The sequence below is a fragment of the Idiotropiscis lumnitzeri genome, chromosome 4 (assembly GCF_059441095.1).
Source record: "Idiotropiscis lumnitzeri isolate Australia: NSW breed Sydney's pygmy pipehorse chromosome 4, RoL_Ilum_1.0, whole genome shotgun sequence".
In the NCBI taxonomy this organism is placed as follows: Eukaryota; Metazoa; Chordata; class Actinopteri; order Syngnathiformes; family Syngnathidae; genus Idiotropiscis; species Idiotropiscis lumnitzeri.
Window position 1 is genome coordinate 19530924 of NC_142394.1, and position 23272 is coordinate 19554195.

Consider the following 23272-nt stretch of genomic DNA (forward strand, 5'->3'; position numbering starts at 1 on the left):
GGTCCTGCGTTCTGCTTTGATCCAGCTTGTGATAATGTCCGCATAGCAAGTCGATTGATTTATTTGTCCTCGAAAAACACCACGTCTACTTGTGTTTTTTGCTGTCCTTCTCTCGCTGCCCTGTTGGGCACATTCATGGGAACGGAATACAAATACGTGCTGCTGTAACATCTGAATGGTTCTTGTATTTTGACGAGATGAAATAACTTCTTTCCAAGGGCACGTTATTAGATAGGAAGTTGATCAATACAGACAAATGTCCACTGTGTTTGCTTTTTTTCATTTTTTTTCCCCCATTTAAATCAAAGTGTGACCTGAAAATATTGGACCTCAGTCTGTGTTGTGCCAGGCCGACTATTTTATTTTTATTTATTTTTCTGCTGAAGTGGGCCTATGGCCGTTTGTATGCTATTGTTCGCCAATTCTGCAGGGACTTAATGTTCTCCATACACAGAATATGAGTTGCAAAATGTCAGGAGGATATCCATTAACCCAGTGTCTGACTCACTTATCAGAATGAATGTAAAGTCTATGTTCAATATCACAATCAAAATATTTTATTTAACTCTTTTAACCACAATTAAAAACAATTGCAACTAGTCAGGAGTCTCAATAGCATGTCTGTGACATACTTCCGTCCAAAATACCAGGACACTGAAATGAGTTTGTTTGACTCAGTTACTTGCAAGTGAGCCAGCTCTTGTTTCGCTCCTCAAAATGCTGGGCAAACGGATGCTTACAGTTTGAGCGAGAAGCAGCTGCACTTAGAGCCCAGAATGTAGACTGTGAAGGACGCGTGAGCCCCAACAAGACTGCATGAATTCCATTTTCCCTGGCACAGGCAGCATCAAAGCATCGCGTTAAAGTGCAGATTATTATTATTACATTATTATTACAATATTTTTAAATTATTATTATTACATTGTTATTACATTATTATTATTATTATTATTACAGTGCTGATCCATATTTATGGCACACAAAAAGTCCAGGCGTCACTTGAAAGTGGCCCAAGATATTTTACCAGGCTACATCCTAATCAGTGGGCAGAGAAACTGTGTGGGGCCAGCTATTATGAACATCAATTATGTAACAGTGAGGAGGAAGGGCAGAACGTCTCATTTACTGATATGATTAAAAAATAAGCAGAGAGAATTAAGATTCACTTGATTGTTTATTTTCACACTTAAGAGATGGCCAGGCACTCCAGAGACATAACTATCTGTATACATCGACTTGAAAAGTCAATTTTCGATATTATGCCCCATTTAAAATAAGGTCGAGTTAAAGTCTAAAGTAAATATGTGTGTTGCCCTTCCAAATTAAGCGAGAGGAATGGTCATTTACCTTTCCCATAGTCCTGAATGCTGTCTTTGAGCAGGCAGCTTAGCTGGTGGCCATTGAGATGCAGAAAGCGCAGCTGGTCCCGAAGTGAGGTTTCTTCCAAAACACCCGGAATGACACGGCCCACGCTGTTCTGAGGTATGGGCAGACCCAGAGAGAGGGCCAGGGTTGGAGTCAAGTCCACCTGCTCAATTTCATCAGGTGTCTCCATCCCAACTGACATGACAGGAGGGGGGGGGGGGAAGCACAAACATTTTGCATTTATTCAGCATCACACCTGAAAATGCTATTACGAGTAAAACAAACAAAGTCATTTTACGGCATCAGTAAAAAGTATCTTCAAGTACGTTTGCTTCACTGTTGTTTTCTAATCAGAGATTCATAGGATTAAGGACTAACATATCTAAAATGCCCCTCGTTTTTTTACAAGCACATGCCGGTCATGACATTACTTTACACCGATTTACAACAATATTTATTTGAACTGGTGAGCCGACATGGATTCACGGCTACTCTCAGCGGAGTGGCTCTGTCAGAAAAATAAATGTTTCGCTCACTGATGCTGATTTATGGATGAAAGCACTACACACAATGATGTGTGTAGTGGAAAATCATCAAAATTCCAAAGGTCAATCTAATCCGATTTGTCGGGAAATCAACACAAAAAGTTGTTTGTTTTTTTTTTCCCCGCAAGAAGTTGTATGCTGGCCCACAAGTCAAAACATGGCCTTCTGATTAATTTTGCGTTTGCGCAATTCGAGTTAATTAGTAAAATCCACCCATTTTTAGCCATCCTAGGGGAGGCGTCATTTGTCACCTCTGTTGACTGAACATGACATCAGAGTTGTCCGGGTCTAAGATAACGACCAATCATGGCTCGGCTACAGAAAACAGGAAAAGCGTGATTGTTCGTTACCTGAGCAACTGTGATGTCATATTTAGTCAACAGAGGTGACAAAATAGCCGCCCCTTTCGATGGTTAAAAAACAGTAGATTTTACTGCTTAACTCACAATCCACAAATGTAAAATTAATCAATGTACATGTTTCGACTACTGAAGGCGCACAGAACATATTATTGCAAATACTTTTTTTTTGGGTCATCTTCCCCTTTAACGCCAAAAACGACCTTGTGTGCTTGTTACAAAACATCCCAACAGAGCATATATATTAAAAGTCGCCATGTTTATGACAATGAGTGCTTACTCAAGGCTGATCACTGGATGAAAGAAAAATGTGTTTGATTCCAATTTAATAATAAGTCACATCATCATATCAACAAACATTTGTAGTATTGAGGAGCACGATGATTTAAGCCTGACAAAACGTTTTAAATCATACCTTTCTGTACAATGAGGGCGCGATAAAGGATGTGATGAGGAATCAGCTATTCATTATAACGCAGTTAGCATTAATAACGCTCAACCTTGACTAAGGCTTGAGGGCAGGTGAAGAAAAACAACCCAAAGAATGATGCAGCTCAGTTCAGGCTCAGATGTTTTGTTTGTGAGAAAATACTGGTTAAAAATACTTAATGGTTTAAACACAAAAGTTTTACTCTAATCACGACACCTGAATTACGATATTGAATTGCTTAGCTTATGACACATATTTTCATTGAAATACACTCAAGGGGGGTTTCTTTGTTTTTTTTTGTTTGTTTTTTTTTTTTAAACTTTGATGCGTGATCAGAGTACAGGTCACATCGTGAAGACACGCGTAAAGGCTGCTCGTTTTCATATCATAACAATTTGTAGCAACACGTGATCAAGCAATGGAGGTCATCTGCACTTTAAACAAATCCCAATTCAGATGTGTTTACCTTTCCTCTTGAATGCAGGGCTGATGAGCACCAGGGGCGTATTGACTTCTGGTTCTGCGGCGCCGCCGTGGCTACCGGTTTCTGACATCCCGTGGTCCGCGCACAGAACAAGCAGATAGGGCAAAGATCCTTCTGCATCCTACAATGATGAAAAAACAAACACTTTAATGCCACATCTCAAAGCATCAAGTTTATCCAGTTCATTGTTGGGAGTACATTCTCGTTTAATATATTTATTTTATCATATTTATATATTCATATATTTATAGATTCATATATATATATATATATTCATATATATTTATTTTATTTATTTATTTTGCAGGCATTACAATATATAAATACAAAAATTTGCTCACATGCACCGCACCCACTGGTGACATGGCGATAGCGGCCATTCAACCTTAAAATTTCTATATTAATTTTGACAGCAGTAGGATGAACATGAGAATATATAATTCCAACGGAAAGGAAAGTATGGAGTAGCTGCGGAGGGAGGGAAAGTTTACTCTGAGATCAAGATTTGATTTACTGCGGATGATGTAAATTCCAATGCCATTGGAGTCTTACAGTAAGATTTTAACGTTTGGATAATATTTCATTCTACATTGCAAAAGGCACACCGTAAAATCTTTTGTTTTTTGTTTTACAATGACATTGCAAGCATTACATAATAACTGCCGAGATGAGAAACATCAACTGGTAAAAGCAAACTAGAGACACCTCGGCCAGGGGACTTGACGACATTTCAACGTTGCCAAGCCCATCATGAGCACTGATTTAATAAGACGCACCCACACAATATTTGACAAAGAATGTCGAGTCCACATTACTGACTAATGGTTCCCACTAAAAGAATCCTACCATTTTTTTTTTATTTATTTCGCGAGACCTCAATTGAAAGATTGAAACATCCTCATCCCCAACTTCCAGAGGAACAACAATCACTTTTAACAATTTACTGTGTCCATAAGAATGCCAAGAGTTTTATTAGGTGCTTGGTATTTTTTATTTTTTTTATCCGGGGGTTCAAACACATTTACACAATTAAGTTCGCCAACAACAAAAGACAGAAAGATGAGATGCTGTGTGAGTGCAGTCAGCACAAAAAAAAACGTAAAATGTCATTGATTGGGACAATTTATCGGTCGTGCTCTAATTTCATTACCGGGCCGACTTTCTTTTTATGATCACCACATTTCGGTGTCGCGGATTAAATTCACCAGCAAACTTGTCACCTGTACCTTTGAAATGAGGGCACTGTGGATCTTCTTCAGAATATCATCCATCTCCAACAGTTTGGGCTGAATCATGGAACTGTGGGGTCCACTGACGTGACCAATGTGGTCAAGGCCAAGGTAGTGAAGGATGAGAATGTCCCAGTCATCTCTCTTGAGCGTGCCATCCAAGTGGCGGGTCACATTGTTGTCAGTCTGCATGTCACGAGATGGAAAGAATGTGCTGGTGGTTAAAAAAATACATTGCTTGAATGAACAGATTGTGGAACACTCGGTGGGGCTTATGTGGGGCTCAGTTGGTTTTGCCGAATGGGTGAAAAGCTTCAGTCAATTAAAGGAGACGTCATTTAGTACATAGGTAGTTGTCCATGTTCATCGAGTAATCGGAAGACGTACTGCTGCCTCTGATTGACGCAACGCACGGCCGCCAATTTGTTAAAAACAAAGTAGCCTGAGGGCTGCGCAAAATTTGGAGACCTTCACAAAAGGAACTAAAAACATTTGGATTTAAAAAATTTTGAACCGCTCAATATTTTTTTTTTTAAATGACTTTGTATTTTAACTAGTGCTTTAGGTCTTTTCTAACTGCTTTTAGACTCTCTGCAACGATTTGAGATTTAAAGTGCATTTGCATTACAAATAAAATATGAAAATGAACAAGTGTACTACAGATGTTCATCTCCAGATAGTTCAGAAGACTACAGGCAGGTCAAACAAACTGTTTTGAAATGTTCTATGCGCCTTCACTAGTCTAACTACGGCAGTCGGACTAATATCGCTTTTGTGGAATATGAGTTAAGCAGCAAAATCCACCCGTTTTTAGCCATCTCATGGGTGGCCATTTTGTCACTTCCATTGCCTGAAAATAACATCACAGATGCTCAAGCTCAGGTACCGATCAATCAACGGCTTACATTTTCTGAAACTGGGCCATGATTGATAATTATCTGAGCCCTGAGCAACTGTGATGTCATTTTGAGTCGACAGATGTAACAATATGGCCGCCTCGTGAGATGGCTCAAAACGGGTAGATTTTGCTGCTTAACACATATTCCACAAATGCAATATTAATCAGAATGCCGGATTTAGACTAGTCAAGGCGCATAGAACATATTCTTGTAAAGACTTTTTTGAGCTAGACTTCCCCTTTAAGAACATGAAATTTCAGATTCCGAGCACAAGCACGTTTGGAAAATGTTTACCCAGTGAGTAATTATGTTGTCCAATTTCTCAAAGATTGGCCTTGCTTATTTCGTTAATCAGTAACTCAATGGCTTTAATTCAATGTAATCATTTTAATAAATCACAGCCACCCAAGTGATGAAATATGTCGATAACAGAACAAGCATACGCTCACACATCGATGCCAAATTCATTTTATTATAAAAGACGAACTTACCTCAGTGTAGTCGGACACAAAGGAAATTGTGCCATCGTACTCGATGAAGTGTTTGGGGAAGAGGCGCACCCATGTCACATCTCCAAAAAAGATCATTTTTTTCCCCGCTGTTTTGGCTTGCCGAATAATATTGTCTTCCAATAAAGCTGGGGAATTTAGACTCATCACCACATCAATAAAGCCCGGGATGCTGCCAGTGGTAAGAGCCTGGGGAGGGATACGCTTTTGTCATTCTCTTTAGAAAAATAACAAGAATATTTCATGATGCTGTAGAACCACACAGTTGCATCATGTAAATGCGACTAATTGGGACTAATCGCTAAGTGGAAGCGGAAATGTTTTATTCATAGTAATGGTGGAGGAATGGACCACTTCAAAAAAAAAAAAAAAAAAAGAATCACAAGATGATTCCTCTATTTTGCATCACACAGAAATTCCCACAATACCAATGTTCTTTTTTTTTGTTGCCACAAATGAAGAAATAAAAAGACACAAGAGGCCGATAAACGTTCACGGGAGCAGGACAAAGGCTGCACGAGCGAGTGCAGGCTGAAATTTTAGAGGGTGAATGAATATCGCTATAGGGGACTCGACGACTTGCCAGTAGCACATTTTGGGATTCTCAGAGGTGTTGGAAAACCGAAGCTGCAATATGGAGAGACTGTCTTTTATAGTCTGGTGGGCATACAGTGCCAGCTAGCTCCTTTTAAAAGGCCCCTTTAGCTTGTCCGCTCACGCCAAATCTCTCAGCTGTTGTGTTCTTATTACACAACGTTGTGTATCGTGTATCCAAAATGCACAACTGAAGATAAGCAGGATAAAAAAAATGAATGGGCGGATTTACTGTACACTTCAGAAAGGACTTATGGTGGCAGTTGCGACAGTTTAACTCTGGGACAGAAAACCTGTTTTTATCTTCCTGTTAACAATGACAGCCTGGAAAACAAACAAACTGATGTGACAGTCAATCGCTTCAAAGAAACTGTCAGAGACTTTGCTTTTGCTTGTTTTTTGGCTCAGTTATTTACTAGAGCTTTCATTGCGACAATCGTTACGCTGCCACGGCAGATGTGAGTGCTGTGGAAAAGATGGATTGCTCACCCACGTTTTTTTTTTCAAATGCAATTTCAGTGAGGTTTACAGTCTAGTCAAACACTTGGACTATGATTAGAACAAATAAAGGCTGTTTCCAAGATTGGAGTGAATTCATAAAAACAACAATTGCAAAGTCCAAAATGCAGGACTAGCTGTAAAAAAAAAAAAAAGTGTATAATTTAAGATGCTTCCAGTTGCCAAATACATTGTGATGCTGGCTGAATGAACTGGACTGGTTGCTCATCAACATGCTAATTACTGTCCCACGGTGTGTCTCTGCTCACCATGTGCCATTGCTTGAATGTCAAATACAATATCAGCAGGGCACACGCTCCACTGCTGGCACAGCAGGGGGGGGGGGACTCATCCAGGTGCAAAACATAGATGGAAAACGTCAACATTTTTACATCCGTTGAGCATTCACAAGCACAACCAAGCCAACAAAATCACAGCAGTGGTCGGTTTGCAGGTCTTGATGGTTTCAATTTGGGGTATGCCTGGACTGGATGAGGAAAAATTAAACATCGAGAACCGATGAGACAGACTCTCTCGAAATGTTCCGAGCTTTGATGCCAGTATCATAGTGAGCAGAACAATGCAGAGCAGAGTGGGTTTGTTAACAAGTAAACTACGGTAGTTGAAACTAAAATCACAGGGCCTTGAAACTCATTTATCCTCATTTACTGAAAAACCACGATTATTACCCAATGTAGTATTTGTATTCCTACGCCTGTTTTTCCCCATTAGATCATTTGGCTCACCTGAATGTAAAGACAGATGCAAAGCAATTGATAACCTGGTCCACTATGCGCATATATCCAGAGGCAAATGCTCAACTTTTAGACATCCCCAGAGAGTTACTGTCATTGCTGCTGCAGTTATTACCTGAATTTACTGTCAAATGGAGTGCCGCAGAAATATGCACCGACACCTGAGCCAGTCAGAGACAGTGAGGCTCAACTGGACACATGGAAATAAGGGGATGGGGGAGAAAGCCAATTCCTTGCCAGCTTCTTGGCAAGAGGTGACGACATTGCAGCGGCTTAAATAAACGTAGATTTGCAGAAATAAGAAACATTTGGCCAGAAATGAAAATAAATGCACTGGTGTCAGACCTGTAGTGGTAGTGTCACTGTGCTGTGATGATTTATTGACGTCTATTAAATCGGCTATAATGCAGGGACGGGTTTAGAGTGCGCTATTAGTAGGTGTGTGTTGCCACCTACTGGTAGCGCCATGTAAATGCTGCAGTTAAAAAAAAAACAACCCAAAAGACCCACTAAAAAAATGAGAAAAAAAAAATACACATTGCACACTACGCGCTTTCCTCGATCGTAATTATTCTCTTTCATGGTGCTAATTTTGTTGAAAGAGTTTGGGAATTGTATCCTGCCCCACGCAACAGTGCATACAGAACGGTCCAATGACATGGCAAGAGGAGACACAGCAGCGCAAACTATTGTTGTGACATTACTGAACACCTCCCTGAAATGAATAGCTTCATGCTGGCAGCTCACCAAATTGGATTTTTTTGGATGATTCTCCAATGGTAGTGGTGTCTTGCTTTGCGCTCTTGCCATCAGCAAATCTGTCATTCACGGCCAGCTCAGGAACTATCAGCTCATTCCTCCGCAAGATGCTGACAGACCCCCTTAACAGAACTACCCAGAATCTTAACAAATTACAGTAACACCCCCAAATTCAAAGGTCACGATGGCCTCTGAAGTCACTCAGTAAGTTTCATAATTCAAGTCCCAGCTGCACAATACAAGAAACATCAAGTTCTGAACCTCACCACTTGTATCACAGCTAATGCGTTATTTAAATACTGTCGGGAACGTTGATGAACGATTTCTAATGGTCAAGATTTCATCAGCATAAACAACACTTTACTGCAACGTAATCATTTTACTGCCCCTGTTAATGAAACATGAATAACATGAAACATGACATGAGGTGAAAATATGCATGCCCAACTGCTGTTTTTCTTTGCTTTGCTTCCCTTTTTGATAACATTCCACAAAATATCTCCCATGCAGCAAAAGAGGCTTTGCTAGTCTGCCCACCAACTATCATACATAGCAAACATGACCCTCTGCTCCCACGTTGACTCGCCAACTAAATGTGAAAACTCAGCAGGAGACTATCAGTTACAAATGTACGAGCAGTCCTTAATCCTTTTTTTTTTGGGGGGAATAAATAATTTTCGTGACCCGCGGCACGGTGGGCGACTGGTTAGCACGATGGCCTCACGGTGCAGAGGTCGTGGGTTCGATTCCAGCTCCGCCTTTCCTGTGTGAAGTTTGCACGTTCCCCCCGTGCCTGCGTGGGTTTTCTCTGGGTACTACCACATTCCAAAAAACACGCATGGCAGGTTGATTGGGCACTCTAAATTGCCCGTAGGTATGAGCGTTCATCTTTGTGTGCCCTGCGATTGGCTGGAAACCAGTTCAGGGTGTACCCCAAAGACAGCTGGAATAGGCTCCAGCACGCCCTTCTGAGGAGAAGCGGAACAGATAACGGATAGAAGACTGCTCCTACTTTCACTTGAAGATATTCCAAGGGGTTCACAATATCATTTCCTCCGACTGTGAATGAATACACCCATAACGTGCCAATCAAAACTGAGCGACATTATCTTAGTAACTTTGTTGCTTTAATTTGACTTGATTGACAAAATGCTTTGACCGTGTATCAAAAGAATAGTGCACAGGCCGATGAAACGATTCCCACTTACTATAATCCTGGGCATGGTGACAGTTGGAATTCGAGCTTTCGCCACATAGTTAAGTGTTGAGCCTCTCTCAACCAGATGTCTCGTGTATGGCATGTACGCGTGACCATTGGCTCCAAACACAAAGTCCTTCCGCAGTGCATCGACTAACATGATGACAACCTTGTTGAACAAGGGCTGCGGGGCGTGAGACGAATTGGGCGAGCCCTCTGCAATTCAAGCGACACACTTGATGAGTGGCAGCAGGTTTGCGATGGCGAGTGACAACAAACCGGCTCAACTTACCCGACAGCGGTTCTGCAGGCAAGTCTTGCCTGCTGTTGGACGACAGAGACGATTTGACGGGTACCGGGAAAAATCCTCTCAGGAAGAGTGCAACCCCCAAAATTTCAAATATTAAAATAAATGAGGCAAATGCAGACGACCGCACTTTCATTTTTATGTGATCGATGATGGAATACTTGAATAGGAATTCAAATAAGTTGAGTGGTGAGTTCGCTAGCAATCAAAATAACGCGTTATCGTATACTTTTTACATCACCTTCCTGTCGTACATTCAATTGCAACGGTCCAACACTACAATGCATAGCAGACCGTAACAACAAACGCGGGATTTACGATACAATTTGTGGACGACAAACCGTCATACAGCTTGGTGTCGTCATTCAGAGCAACTTCCGCGTTTTTGTTGAACTACGGAAAGGGCACAGGGTCAAACTACCAATTCTCTTCCTTTAAAAATCCAATTCCGCAGAAGCAAGTTAAAGTCGCACACAGAATTTTTTTTCATAACTTGGTCGAAAAAAGTATCCATCAAGAAACATAATATTTAAGATAACGAGAATAGATTAAATATGACATTAAATATATACATTAATTTTAAGAGACAAATATATCAATTGGCATTCTGCTCCAGCTGTTGTGAAATGCGGTATAAAAAATAAAGTTGTCTTGTATTGTATATGTGCAGTCATATATAAAATTATCACAATGCAGTAGAAGAGTTTTTATTTACTAAGCAAAACAAGTTAATATAGACGCATTTGTTTTATTTATGTAAATGAATTACCCGTATTTATGAACGTCTGCTGCTAATGTTATACACTCGCGGCTACATTACCCCGCCGACTCTGTGTGAACTATATCTTTGCTGCTGTAACACCTCAAATTTCCCCATTGTTGTACTAATAAAGGACATCTTATCTTATCTTATCTTAGACAATGTACGCTAATGGTAATATGTGTTCTTGCTTAAACTTAATGAATTAAACTTTTTCCATTAATGCTTTTATTTTCCATGAGTATAAAAAGCGAAATTTAACACAATGATTTCAGTACCATTTTATTTAGTCGTGAACAACGCAGTCATTCACTAATAGACCTCCATGGAAATATACTAATTTTTTTTAATATAATACAGTTATTCTATTTGTCTTTCCTCTTCAGAACATCAATAAAAACATCTTTGGGTACGTCCACGTTGCCAATACGCCTCATCTTCTTTTTGCCTTCTGCCTGTTTCTTCAGGAGCTTCATCTTGCGTGTTATGTCACCTCCATACTTGCAACAAAGAATGCTTAATTTCATTTGTGGGAATGGCATGACAAATGACAATATAAACAGAAAAACTAAATGACACTTACACATTTTGCGAGGACATTTTTTCTGTACGCCTTTATTCTGAAAGAGCCACACACTGGGATGTTACTCGACTAAAGGCACGTTTTGGTGCATACTACTGCATAGTAAATAAATCAGTTTTTACTCACGTTTCTCTTGCAATGATTTTACTTCCAATAGCTGCTTGTACAGCAATCTCAAACATTTGTCTTGGTATGGAATCCTTGAGTCGCTCACATATGGTTTTTCCTGTGCTATATGCACGTGCTCTGCAAAGAGAAAATAAAAATAGAAAATTTGAAAAAACACATTTGAGAACTCAACTATTTCTAAAACACTTTGAGCATCAACTGCAGCTGTAACAAAGTGACGTATATGAAACAAAAAATACATTAATTCCATTCATAGAAATTTCATTAAAATATGGACAACAGACTCAACCTAATACACATGCAATCCTCTAATGCAGACATGCGCAAACTGCGGCCCGGGGGCCACATGCGGCCCGCTAAACATTGTAATCCGGCCCGCCGAACTTTAATAAAAATTAAATGAATAAACCTTGTTAATGTTTTATTTTCTAAATAATGTGGTCTTTCAAAGACACATATATTGTTGTAATGCTCTTGTTCACTTTCATTTAAAATTAAATGTATTTTTTTTCTCCCATGAGGTGAGGTTACCAAAACACTCCATCCATCTGTCAAATTTTAGAACCCTTTGTGGCCCGCCAATCAAAAAGTTTGCCCACCCCTTCTCTCATGATATCATCTGAATAGCCATCTGACAACAACTCCAGTAGCTCCAGAAAATTTGATTTACAGCATCCGCCCTTGAAATCCCATTGAAAGAATTTTCAAGTAAGACCATGCTGGGCACAGCACCAAAGGGCTGTAGCAGACACGGTTGGAAGAGCAGCCTTCATCAGTGATTTGAAAGACTTCAATTACCAGTACCAGGATGAGCACTTGCTTCTACTCTACTGGTTTTGGCGCATAAATTGAGCACTACTTGTGTGCGTCATCACTTTTGATCTCTGACTCCATTGTCCTTGTCTGCTACGTAATACCGTAATAGAAAATGTAACAGTGACTGCCAAGTAGACAGTTTCTTTCCATGTTACCCTGGTTATCAAACACATTTTATACTCCATAAACTCGGACTAATCTTAACAGCAATTAAGGCCCATTTTAACCTTTGTAGTGAGATTGAGGACGATGATTAAAACTCGGGGATTTCTTTACATGGATTAATGCGTGTCCATGTAACGAGATATAGACTGCATGTCAAGCAATCAATCGACTATCGGAGCATCCAGCTCAGCAGAATGATGACAATCAGCCCATCACGACAAAGTCAAGGGTGTTCGCAACAGATCCACTGTGAAATATTTCACACATCTCATGTATGCCCCTTGGTAATTAATGCACATCATTTCAATCTATATATGAGCAACCTGTTACCTGTCAGAAGACTGGATGGATTTAAATGGACACGTCAGCATATTTCAAATGAATAGTTTTAAAGGGTTTAAAGTCTGCAGTTCAGGATTGTAACCCAAAGCCAACTTCTTTTGTATGTGCAACTTTTCCACTTTCTACTGGGTCAGGTTCATCAAATGATCATTTAGGACTAAATTCTCCCATTTGTGTGTGGCTTGTGTACCTTCCAGGTAAACACAATGTCCAGCCAAGACTTCTGGCCCAACCACATGTGTAACCGTCTCATGCGTGCAGAACCGCCTATGACAAAGTTTGAGGCTGGTTGTAAATCATGGAGTTTTCCTGAGACTTGTGAATGCCACAGAAATCCATATGGGAAAAAAAGCACATTTTAAATATGAAAGTTACTTCACAAAATAATGAACTTGTTTTATGTCTATAATATACTATGGATTATCATCGGGATATAGTTTATGTGGGACGTCCAAAAAAAAAACAATCAACCAGGGGATGAATGTTTTGTAAGGCCACGCAATTAGTGGATTTGGCTATTTAATCATGGTGGGAAAGGACTTATTTAATTCCACCATGTCTAACCTCTGCTGTATGAAACCTACCTGTGCACAATTATGGTGAGTTCTTCCACCGGGCGCCCATTCAAAAGAATATCCATCTTTATAAGGTCAGCCGCCTGATAGCCTGCATTTTCATAATCGAAGCTATGAAGGAGAAAATCAAAATGGACGTTACATGTTGAAGACTCACAATGCATGTAGTGTGCTAAAATTCCATGTCCGTTCGTGCGTTATACACAATAAAGATGAGCGTTGGACAACATTACCATGACTGACCAGAGTGCAAATTAACTGGCGATTGGATTTATGGCTGATTTAAATATGTCATTATTTTATATCGGGGTTCATTGTTATATAAGAATACATATATTTTGAATGGATGGGAGGATTAATTCTGAATCTTCTGAATTCCTGTTTGCATGTCAAGGTCTCATAAATGTGATGATTCTGCCCGTTTTTATTTGTAACAATTTTTTTCACTTTGGCAAATTTTCAAGGGTGAAAATGAACTGTGATCTTCCATGAAGTATTTTACCTGGCATATCCAGAAGAGAGAGACTTGAGGAGGTCATAGAAATCCACAACAATTTCATTTAAAGGAAAGACATACTTCATCATCACACGATGGTCATCGACGTACACCATATTATTTTGGACGCCTCTGCGATTCTACACGGTTACAGACAACACATGATTTTTTTTTTTTTGGGTGTAAATTGCAAATTCAGAAAAATAATCAGGTGCATGTCTCTTAAGCAGGAAATATGTAAAGGAGGATAGAAAAAAATCTTACCAAGCAGAGGGTCATAATCTTCCCAGTATATGTGTCAGGTGCTAAAATGGTCCCGAGCACCATTGGTTCTAAATACTCTGACACAACCGATCTGTCCGGGAACTGAGCTGGGTTCACTATTGTAATCTCTTCCTTGCCATGTTCCTGTAAAAAGTGCCAACAAGATTTAAATGTGCAAGTTGCACGAGCCATTATCTTCAGTACAAGTTTATATTGATGCTGGAGAAGCAAAATTGGATTCAAAAATCACTTTTGGTGTATTTGCAAATATACTTCCATCAGTCAGGATTTCATCTTAGTCCATGAGCACTACCAGACAGCATATCATTAATTACAGTTCTGGAAACTTGCATTTTGCTGGCAGTGAATGCAACGCAACTCTAAACTACAGATAGGATACACAGTGAGGGAACAAATCTTACCTTGATGAGTCTAGGTGACGAGAGCACGGCCTTATAAGGCACCGTTGGTGCTGTTATGATAACAGAGGCATTGTATTCCTGCTCCAGCCTCTGATTAAACACCTCCATATGAAGGAGTCCCAGGAAGCCCAGCCTAGCGTCACATGACATTCATTACAGAGAACGCAGTCTGCTTATTCACCCATAAACACCGAAACATGTCAGAACTGGCATGATTAGTTAGGGATCGTACAACCAGTTTGGAACTGACCTCCAACCAGCGCCGAGGGCCAAGCTGCTGTCTCTCTGCACTGTGACGCTCGAGTCGTTTAGTGTCAGTCTCTCGATGGCGCTACGAAGGCCCGGGTATTCTGACTGGTCCACTGGATACATACCTAGGGAACAAGCCACAGCTAAATTCAGAGAGATGTTGATGGCGGTCCTGGCGCATCTCCATATTCCTTTTTTTAAGTGGTGGGATATAAACTGGATTGTCTCTCAGCTCCACTATGGGAGAACGTTTTTTTTTCTTTTGGTACGCTCGGTCAAAATGCCACATCACATGACGATATGTCTTACCAGCAAACACCATCGCTTTGGCTGGTTTGAAGCCGGGCAGAACTTCCACGGGCTGGTCCTGGTGGTAGAGGGTGTCCCCAATCTGCGCCTCCTTTACTTCCTTCATCCCGGCTATGAGGTAGCCCACCTGTCCGGCAAATCTGACATGCAAACCATCACAAACTCAAAACAAGCATAAGAAGCATCTTTTTGGACAAATGGGTGAATTTGTGCATTAATATTGCATTATTCTACTGTCGATCCATGCTTGATGCAAAGACTCATTGTTGAGCCTTTTTGTAGAACTACCACAGATTTACTGCTTTATCAAATTTAAAGTCACAATTAAAAACGAAAATTGCAAAATGTGTGATTCAATTGTGAAAAACCTCTAATTAATAACACAACATATCATAAACCATTGAGTCAGAGCATGAAAATTATTTTGAGGTCACATGATGCACTGTCTGTGTTGAATGACTTTTGTGTGACACCTGAGTAGCGGATCACACCATTCTTCGGTCACTTTTGTTCAAAAAAGAACACCGTTTAAAAAATGTCTTGAGTCAAGACAGCATCTTACAGTTTCTGTGTGGGGTGCTCCTCTGGGCGAAGAAGTCCAAGCTCGTTGACCTCGTAGGTTTTACCAAGATATGCTGACACGATCTTGTCACCTTTTTTTATATGACCCGCAAACACAGCGATGTTAGCCACGACTCCTCTGTAGTGGTCAAAATTGGAGTCAAAGACTAGTGCTTTGAATGGGTCGTGAACAATTGCCGAAGGCCTGCGGGAACATGGGGGGGGGGGGGGGGGGGTGCATGAAGTGATACATGCCAACATCGCCTCTTGTCCCAAATGATGAAAACTTTCTTGGGCGGTTTCTTACGGCGGAATTCTCTCTACAACCGCTTGGAGAACATTTTCAACATTTGTACCCAGTTTAGCAGAAATCTGACAAAAGAGGAATTGACAAAAACAATTACATCTACACATGATGAAGCTGATAGCATTGAAAAGTGTTCAACTCACCCGAATGCAGTCCTCACGAGGAATGTCAAACACTTTTTCAATCTGTGACTCCACTCTCTCTGGATCGGCATTTTTCAAATCAATCTGATGCATTAGTAATTGGAAATAAAGTATCAGACAGATCATAATGGCCTTCAAGACCAAAAACATGTACATTAGCTTAACTGCCAAAGTCGCACATAATCCTGTGCAGACTTCATCATCCAAATACACCAACTATACATGCTCGCATCTACCCAAACAGCAAATATAAATACTTAAAAAAAAAAAAAAAACTGTTGCCCAATATAGTCAGAAACACATGTAATGCCGTGACCCACGTCAAGTCAAATTCTGTCAAATCCTCCTCACACAAAAATGCATGTTGGTCAAATTCAGTTCCATCTGTACAACTTTAAGGGTGCTAAGACTTTCACAAAAACAAGGTTGCACTCAAATGAGAAGCACAGTTTATTACCTTGTTAATAACAGGGATGATCGTGAGTTGAGCTTCAAAAGCCAGGTAGAAGTTAGCCACCGTCTGCGCTTGAATGCCCTTGAACGCCACAGACATCAATAATAGCATGCATCGGCTACACACACATATGCAGAAACAACCACGCCGATTCTCTTGTACCTGATTGGCGTCGACAATCAGCAGGACACCCTGACAGGCAGATATGGAGCGAGACACTTCATAGCTAAAGTCAACGTGACCCTGTGGAGGGATGCACATAAAATCAGATCTCATCAGCAGAAGGAATATAGTTTTATTAAAAAAGTGATCAAATTTGAAATAGATTTACACGTCACATTTAACGCAAAAATGTAACTGAACGACATTTTCGAGACAGTCAATAATGGCGTCACAATGGCAACAGCTTGACTCTAGCTGGAACTGGAACTATTTTTTTTTCTATTTCCATTATCTCCTAGGGAATTGGAACACAGCAAGCAAATAATAGCCCATAATGGACTGCGTTTGACTTTATTCCACAAATTCAAATGAAGGACTTACAGGTGTATCAATGAGGTTCAGGAGGTGCTGCTGACCGTGGTGTGTGTAAAATAAAGAGGCGGTCTGGGCCTTCACGGTTATGCCTCTCTCTCGCTCCACCTGGAGCTTGTCCAGAACCTGTTTGTTCTTGTCTGTCTTTGCGATGGCGCCTGTTAATAACAGGCAGTAATTAGAATTGACTTCAACTCATTGTTTGCGAAAACCCAAAACATGAATGATGGAACCTAATGGGCCACTTCTCGGTCCACCTAAACAACATAAAGAGATATAATATCCAAGTTAAAAATGTGTCATCTATATCGTTTGACTGGAACTAGGCTAAAAAGTCAAGGTTTCAATAACCGCTAGTACCGGTTGTGACCGGTAATGAGCTCTTCTTTTCTCTTTTTGAGGGGACGTCTAAGCAGGGCACAATATGATTGGCTGCTTGCAGAGTTGAGAAAATAAGACACCTCTATCAAATGAATTGCCTCAAAGTAACTTTTCTCCTTATCAGCGGCGGTTACGCGTGGAGGAGGAGGAGGGAGGGCGAGAGACGAAACAGACACCGCAAACATGGTCGCCATTTTGTTTTGTACATTTCAAAATAAATGAATAAATAAATAAATAAATAAATAAATGACAATAGGAGGTCCCAATTAGACCCAAGAACAATACGAGGAGCACGCAGGTCTGATGCAGAAAAATTAACATTATTAACATGAACATTTATTTAAACTTAACATGGTATATATTTGTTCTATTTCATTTTTGTTTAATAATAAAATAGATTGTGCTCAATGTGGGAAAAGGCTGTTTTTCCCCAAATATTTCACAAAAGGCAATTTTATAGCTGTAAAATACCGTGATATTGTAATATTTTGGATCACGGTTATGATGCTGTCAGAATCTAATATCAAGCCATGACTATTTGGAACGCAAGAAGCTGTTGTATTGTACTTTAATGTACTGTCATCTGCTGTGCATTTTTTAATCCAAGGTCTCTATAGGATCTCGATAGACTTTGCATGCGTGTTTGAAATTTAGCAACGATTTTGTTCCGACATGCACTAAACTAAGATGTGATGTACGTACTCCTAAAATGCAATTCAATTAATCTGCTTTCATCATAGCGAGAAAAAAAAGACGTTTATCGCAAATTGAATATACAAAATAGAATTAATCAGATCTACTGATCGGTAGTACGTTATCCAGCTGTTATTGCAAACATACCTGTCATTTCCAATAGTCTGTCAGCCAGTGTGCTTTTCCCATGGTCAATATGTGCAATGATGCAAAAATTCCTGATTCTATCCACAGGAAACTTGGATAGGTCAATGACTTCCTACACGACAGAATAAAACAAAATTTAGTCACTGCAACATTTAAGTTTCTAAATAGAAAACAAAGTGCTTGATTTAATTTCACAATCGGTGTTACCTTGTCACTTTTTGTGCTGATGTTCGAAAGCTGCGGCTGGAAATTATTATACAGAACAGGCAGCCGCTTCATCCAGCAACGTTTTAAAACCGAATAACTCATACTATAGTTTGGCACTTTCCGCCTGCACATTTTAAACAGTAAAACACATCGAGACTGCGGCGTTCCACACCACCGGCGAACGACAGAAACAATCATAATTCGTTTAATAATCCCACAGCATGGTAAACGTAGGTAAAATAGAAATTATCCACTGCTGATGGGGTATAACAAAACGTTGCCAACAAGGCTAAGACCGTCACATTATTTTGTATTCATGGAAAGTAACAATTATTTTTAAAATCCTGATATTTTGTCAATTTACATTCCTGTGACGACCCCGAACACGAACCTCTCGGGCGCTGACATATTGGTGACGTTTCAGCAGCAGAGGATTCTGGGAAATTGAGTCTTCGCTCCGCAAGTAAAACGGACAAAGAGAAATACACTATCGCTACAAGCATGCTGAATCCAAATAATACAGACCAACAAATTTATTTTAAGTAAACTCGATGAACCCGATTAAAGCCCAGCCCACTTTGCCTGCCAAATGAAGAATAAAAAACGAGTTCCAGTTGCTATGGTAACGAATCTGCTTCTCGGATAGCAGCAGCCTTTGTACAACATATCGACACACTTTCTGTCTGCCTGCCTCGTCTCACCTTCAAATTATAACCAATTTGTTTTGATACATGCACGAATAGATTTTAATTTGTATTAATGTGTTTCTATAACATTTTATTACTGTATTATGAAGTAATAGAATACAATACATAATGACAAATTAATGGCGTCTTCATTGAAAATTTGTCAGAATTAGTTTTTTAATTTGTATTTATTAATTTTTTAGAACATATTGGATCTATTTTAATCTCTTTATGCCTTACAATTATTCATAAGTACAAATGTAATTAAACGGTGTATTTTTTGTTACATTCTTTTGTCCACAGTGAGATTTAATTTTTTTCAAACGTAAAATAGGTGTCTTGGCTGAGTCAAATTGGTCGGAGACCCAAAAAAAATAAATTCTTCACATTTACAAAAGCGTTACCGTATTGGCTTGATTTCAAACGTGTTTCAATTGCGGACCACATCGCAGTCATCGTTGTCCTTGTATGGGCTGATTGTAACCATGGTAAGCGTTTTAAGTTAGATTTTGATTCTGTTGAGCAAGTGAGCAAAATTCAAAACAAAAGTCTGTGTTGCTGTAACTTTAATGGCATCATCAGTCATTAAATCCTAATCTTAATTTTAGGCAAATAAAGATGTAGGCAACATGCTACAGTAAGAGTTTGAAATATGGGAAGTAATGGGCTGTACAACATTTGCTGCTTTGACTGGATCTAAAATGGGAAACCTTTGAGGCAACTCACTGCCATCTGAGACCTCTGGCAATAATGTTAGGAGTGATTTATAATATACAGTGGTCACTTTTACACTTTTGTTTGCCTTAGTGTAAAAATTGCCTGTAGATTTAAGAAAGGATTTTCCACATTGACAGTTTGACCGTGGCTTCGATTCTTTCTTCTGACATTTTTTTGTTCTGAAATCAAAACATCAATCTATAATTCACTGCACTTTTAACAATATTAGTATTAGTACCAATATTAAAAAAATCGCCCAAATAAGTAAATAGATAATTTTCAGGTGATATATTTTATTAGAAACCGACCGCATCGAACCTCTGGACAATCATTTTTATCTGAAATGTATAAGAATTTTAATACGATGCCTGGGAGTATGTCTGAAAAGAAGGAGCGGTGAGCAAGATAAGAAAGCAAGCAAGATTGTTATGCCATGCATTTCATCAAACAATCAATAAAAATAGACTGTTGTTAAGTGCATAAAATTATTGAAAGTGAATGCACAATGTGTGGCTACTGATATGGGGTTCAGAGTATTTCTCCTAAAACAAATAAATAAAAATAAAAAACACACACACACAATCTATCCGCTCTGTGTGTCAGAAGAAATATTTCACGACACACCACAACAAGATTGCTGTACCTTTCACAATATAACACCAGAAAAGGACTGTCACTTGTTTTTTTTTTTTTATTTTACAGTTCATCTGAAATCTTTTAATTTCAAGTTACTTCAGCCATTAAATTATAAATACAATTTGAAGTAAACAAACACAGCACAAATGTTTTATACTTAATATTGTAACAAGAATATTACAAATGTACTGTTTTGGTTTAGTCTCGCACCTTGCTACACAACTATTCCCACACAAAAAAACAAACACCTGATTGAAAGACGTCTGAATAGTAAATGTTAACTGGTGATAGTAACTTTTAACTTCCGGTGCATTGTCCTGCACTATTACCCCCCTTGGTGGTCATATGTGGAAATGCATCTTAAGGCTTGTCACGTGAACATATCTCAGCTTGGAATATACCTGTAAATTGTCATTTTTAAAGTTGTAACAATTTATTAGCAATTATAATAAAATATTATGAATACATTTCATCCGAGAACACACTGAATATGTTTGTATGTTTTTTTTAAATATTGATTAGTGCCCCAAATGGATCGTCAAAACATGGATTCTGTAACAATAGCATATAATTGTGTTTTTGCATTGGCCTGGACAGAACAAGTCAGGCCACATGTGAATGGCAAAACAGAAAACAGTCAAACGAAATCCAAATGTCATCATATAATCTCGTTCACTCAGAAGAAAACGACAAGAAAACATCAAGCGAATGGTGTTGATTACATCAAAATTGAAATTATTTAGAAGTAACTTTAAATCATTGTACATGTTTGTGTTTACATTGATATAGTATGTACAGTGCACACATACGCAAACTGGAAACATACTTTCAAGGAAATACACATTCTAATAGAAGTCATCGCACATTGAAAAGGGAATATAAATAGACAGACATTTACAAAAGACAGAGTTGTCAAAAGTGCTGCAGACGGTGTAGAAAATAGGCGGAGCTAGAGGATCACACTGCAATCCAGGACATCACTCTGCAAAAGTACTGTATGTACACACAGTTGCTGGAGGTATTTGGTTCGGAGGCCCCCTGACCAGAACTTGTTAAAGCTGGCCTCTAAGTGGAGGGGACCATGTCCTTGATGACGGGTTCTCTGTTTAAGTAGGTGGCCCAGTAAACAAGGTTGAAGGAACCAAAGAGAACAGGGAACAAAATCCTTGACATCCTGTCAATTTTGCTAACGCTATTGAATGTCTTTTTGCTCTCGGGGACCTTGCCGTCTCCTTTGGCCTTGTTGGGTTCCGAAACGCCTCCTTTAGCAATGGTTGGAAGGGTGCTTGAATCCTTGGTAATATTAGGCGCATAATTGGCCACTGCTACAGCATAGGCGTTGTTCTTCTTGATCACAGATGTCCTTTCTTTTTTCTGCCAAGAGACCAAAACAATAAACTGAAATTTATAGAAGGCAAGCGCACAAAAAATTTCACACATGAACTGTGAATGAATGCAGGAAAGCGGCCTTCCAAGATCTGCTTTTGACACCTCTGTCAAAGTAGAATGAAAATGAACACTTTAACTACGACCCTGCAGCTATACAATGAGAGCATTTACCAAGTTGGACCCAAAAAAGGGATCATAAATCACACAAAAAAAGTTACAAATTGCTGTTTTCAATTCACTACTACTTTTAACGGGGAAAATTTGCATTCATATGCACCCCAATTCGTGTGAACACGGTACAGCATTCTGATTAATATTAAGTCGATGAATCCATCCATTTTCATCAACCTTAGGACGCTGTCGACTGAAATCGTTGCTAGCACGCATTACAAACATCACATGACCAAACCTAGAAAACAGGTGATCCGTGACGTTCCCAATAAGAGCCGAGGGCACTTTGACGTTGAATTAAGTCGACAGCAGGGGGCACTATAAGGCCAAAAGGAAAACTCCCAGAGATTGAGGAAGGATGGATTCATCTTTTTTATTCTTATTCCATATACCCGAAATTAATCTTGATATTAAGCGTATGAAAAGACTTAGCGATGAAAAGACGGACCGGTGTCCTAGATACCCAAGACAACATGGAAAAGTCAACAATGAGTCAACATCAATAAATAAATGACGAAAAATAGTGTCCACTACTATGCTTAGTGTTTATGTAAAGAATCCCGCCTCCCAGTCAAATGTCATAATCACATTTGTGACTGTATGATGAGTCATTTACATGAGCGAATGAATTCGTTAACATTGTGGGAAAGCCCAACGCATGGAGTCACCAGCCTTCGGCAAGCCTTACACTGTGCCTTGTTGACATCATGCGTCATCAAAGGGTGAGTCGTTTTGTTATTACAGTTCGAGATTTACTATTTTTACACTTCATTTATTTTGCCATTACAAGTAAACAAACATGTTTTTATGATATTCCTGAAACAGATTGCATTCAACCTACAGCTTCATTCTTCAGTATTGATATGATATTGTCGAACTGTTTTATTATGACATTAAACGCTGTGATAGGCTGGCAACAATCGCAGGGTGTAAACTGCTTGGTTGCAGCTCACCTGTGACTCTAATAAAGAAAAGCGCGATATAAAGTGGACAGATGGTAATAAATACTAAAACGAATTATTCAATTTGGCTTGATTTGTTGGCGTATGGGGTGTGTGTTTTAATCAAGCAAAATTTATTAGATTTAGCACCACTGGGACATTATTTTTTCAAGATGCTACATATTACATAGTTTAAGGCTAATCTGGAATCATCATATTTCCTAAATAGTGTTTTGTGTTGATGTGTAGCAAAATAAAAAAAAA

At 39.3% G+C, this 23272-nt stretch overlaps 3 protein-coding genes across 5 annotated transcripts in view; all 3 read right to left on the reverse strand.

Moving 5' to 3' along the window:
- Positions 1–10329, reverse strand: part of pigg (phosphatidylinositol glycan anchor biosynthesis class G (EMM blood group)) — a 38160-nt gene extending 27831 nt beyond the window's left edge. For both annotated transcript variants that reach the window (XM_088294845.1, XM_088294846.1), the window contains exons 1-6: positions 9917–10329; positions 9635–9840; positions 5803–6009; positions 4410–4598; positions 3166–3304; positions 1348–1560 (exon numbers count right to left, since the gene is read on the reverse strand). In XM_088294845.1, the coding sequence (XP_088150971.1) occupies positions 1348–1560; positions 3166–3304; positions 4410–4598; positions 5803–6009; positions 9635–9840; positions 9917–10067 (1105 nt within the window). In that variant the 5' untranslated portion in view covers positions 10068–10329. The remainder of the gene's footprint in view (positions 1–1347; positions 1561–3165; positions 3305–4409; positions 4599–5802; positions 6010–9634; positions 9841–9916) is intronic.
- A 631-nt stretch (positions 10330–10960) lies between these two features.
- guf1 (GTP binding elongation factor GUF1) lies at positions 10961–19048 on the reverse strand. Its single transcript, XM_088293916.1, has 17 exons — positions 18469–19048; positions 18262–18373; positions 17050–17198; positions 16669–16749; positions 16510–16587; positions 16053–16136; positions 15910–15974; positions 15604–15807; positions 15042–15181; positions 14734–14857; positions 14484–14616; positions 14062–14205; positions 13804–13937; positions 13311–13412; positions 11401–11520; positions 11275–11311; positions 10961–11191 (listed from the first exon to the last, which is right to left on the reverse strand). Exons 1-17 carry the CDS (start codon positions 18664–18666, stop codon positions 11057–11059), a joined length of 2040 nt encoding a protein of 679 aa, XP_088150042.1. The 5' UTR covers positions 18667–19048; the 3' UTR covers positions 10961–11056.
- A 1197-nt stretch (positions 19049–20245) lies between these two features.
- Positions 20246–23272, reverse strand: part of gabra2b (gamma-aminobutyric acid type A receptor subunit alpha2b) — a 30255-nt gene continuing 27228 nt past the window's right edge. For both annotated transcript variants that reach the window (XM_088294439.1, XM_088294440.1), the window contains exon 10: positions 20246–21881. In XM_088294439.1, coding sequence (XP_088150565.1) covers positions 21573–21881 — 309 coding nt within the window. In that variant the 3' untranslated portion in view covers positions 20246–21572. The remainder of the gene's footprint in view (positions 21882–23272) is intronic.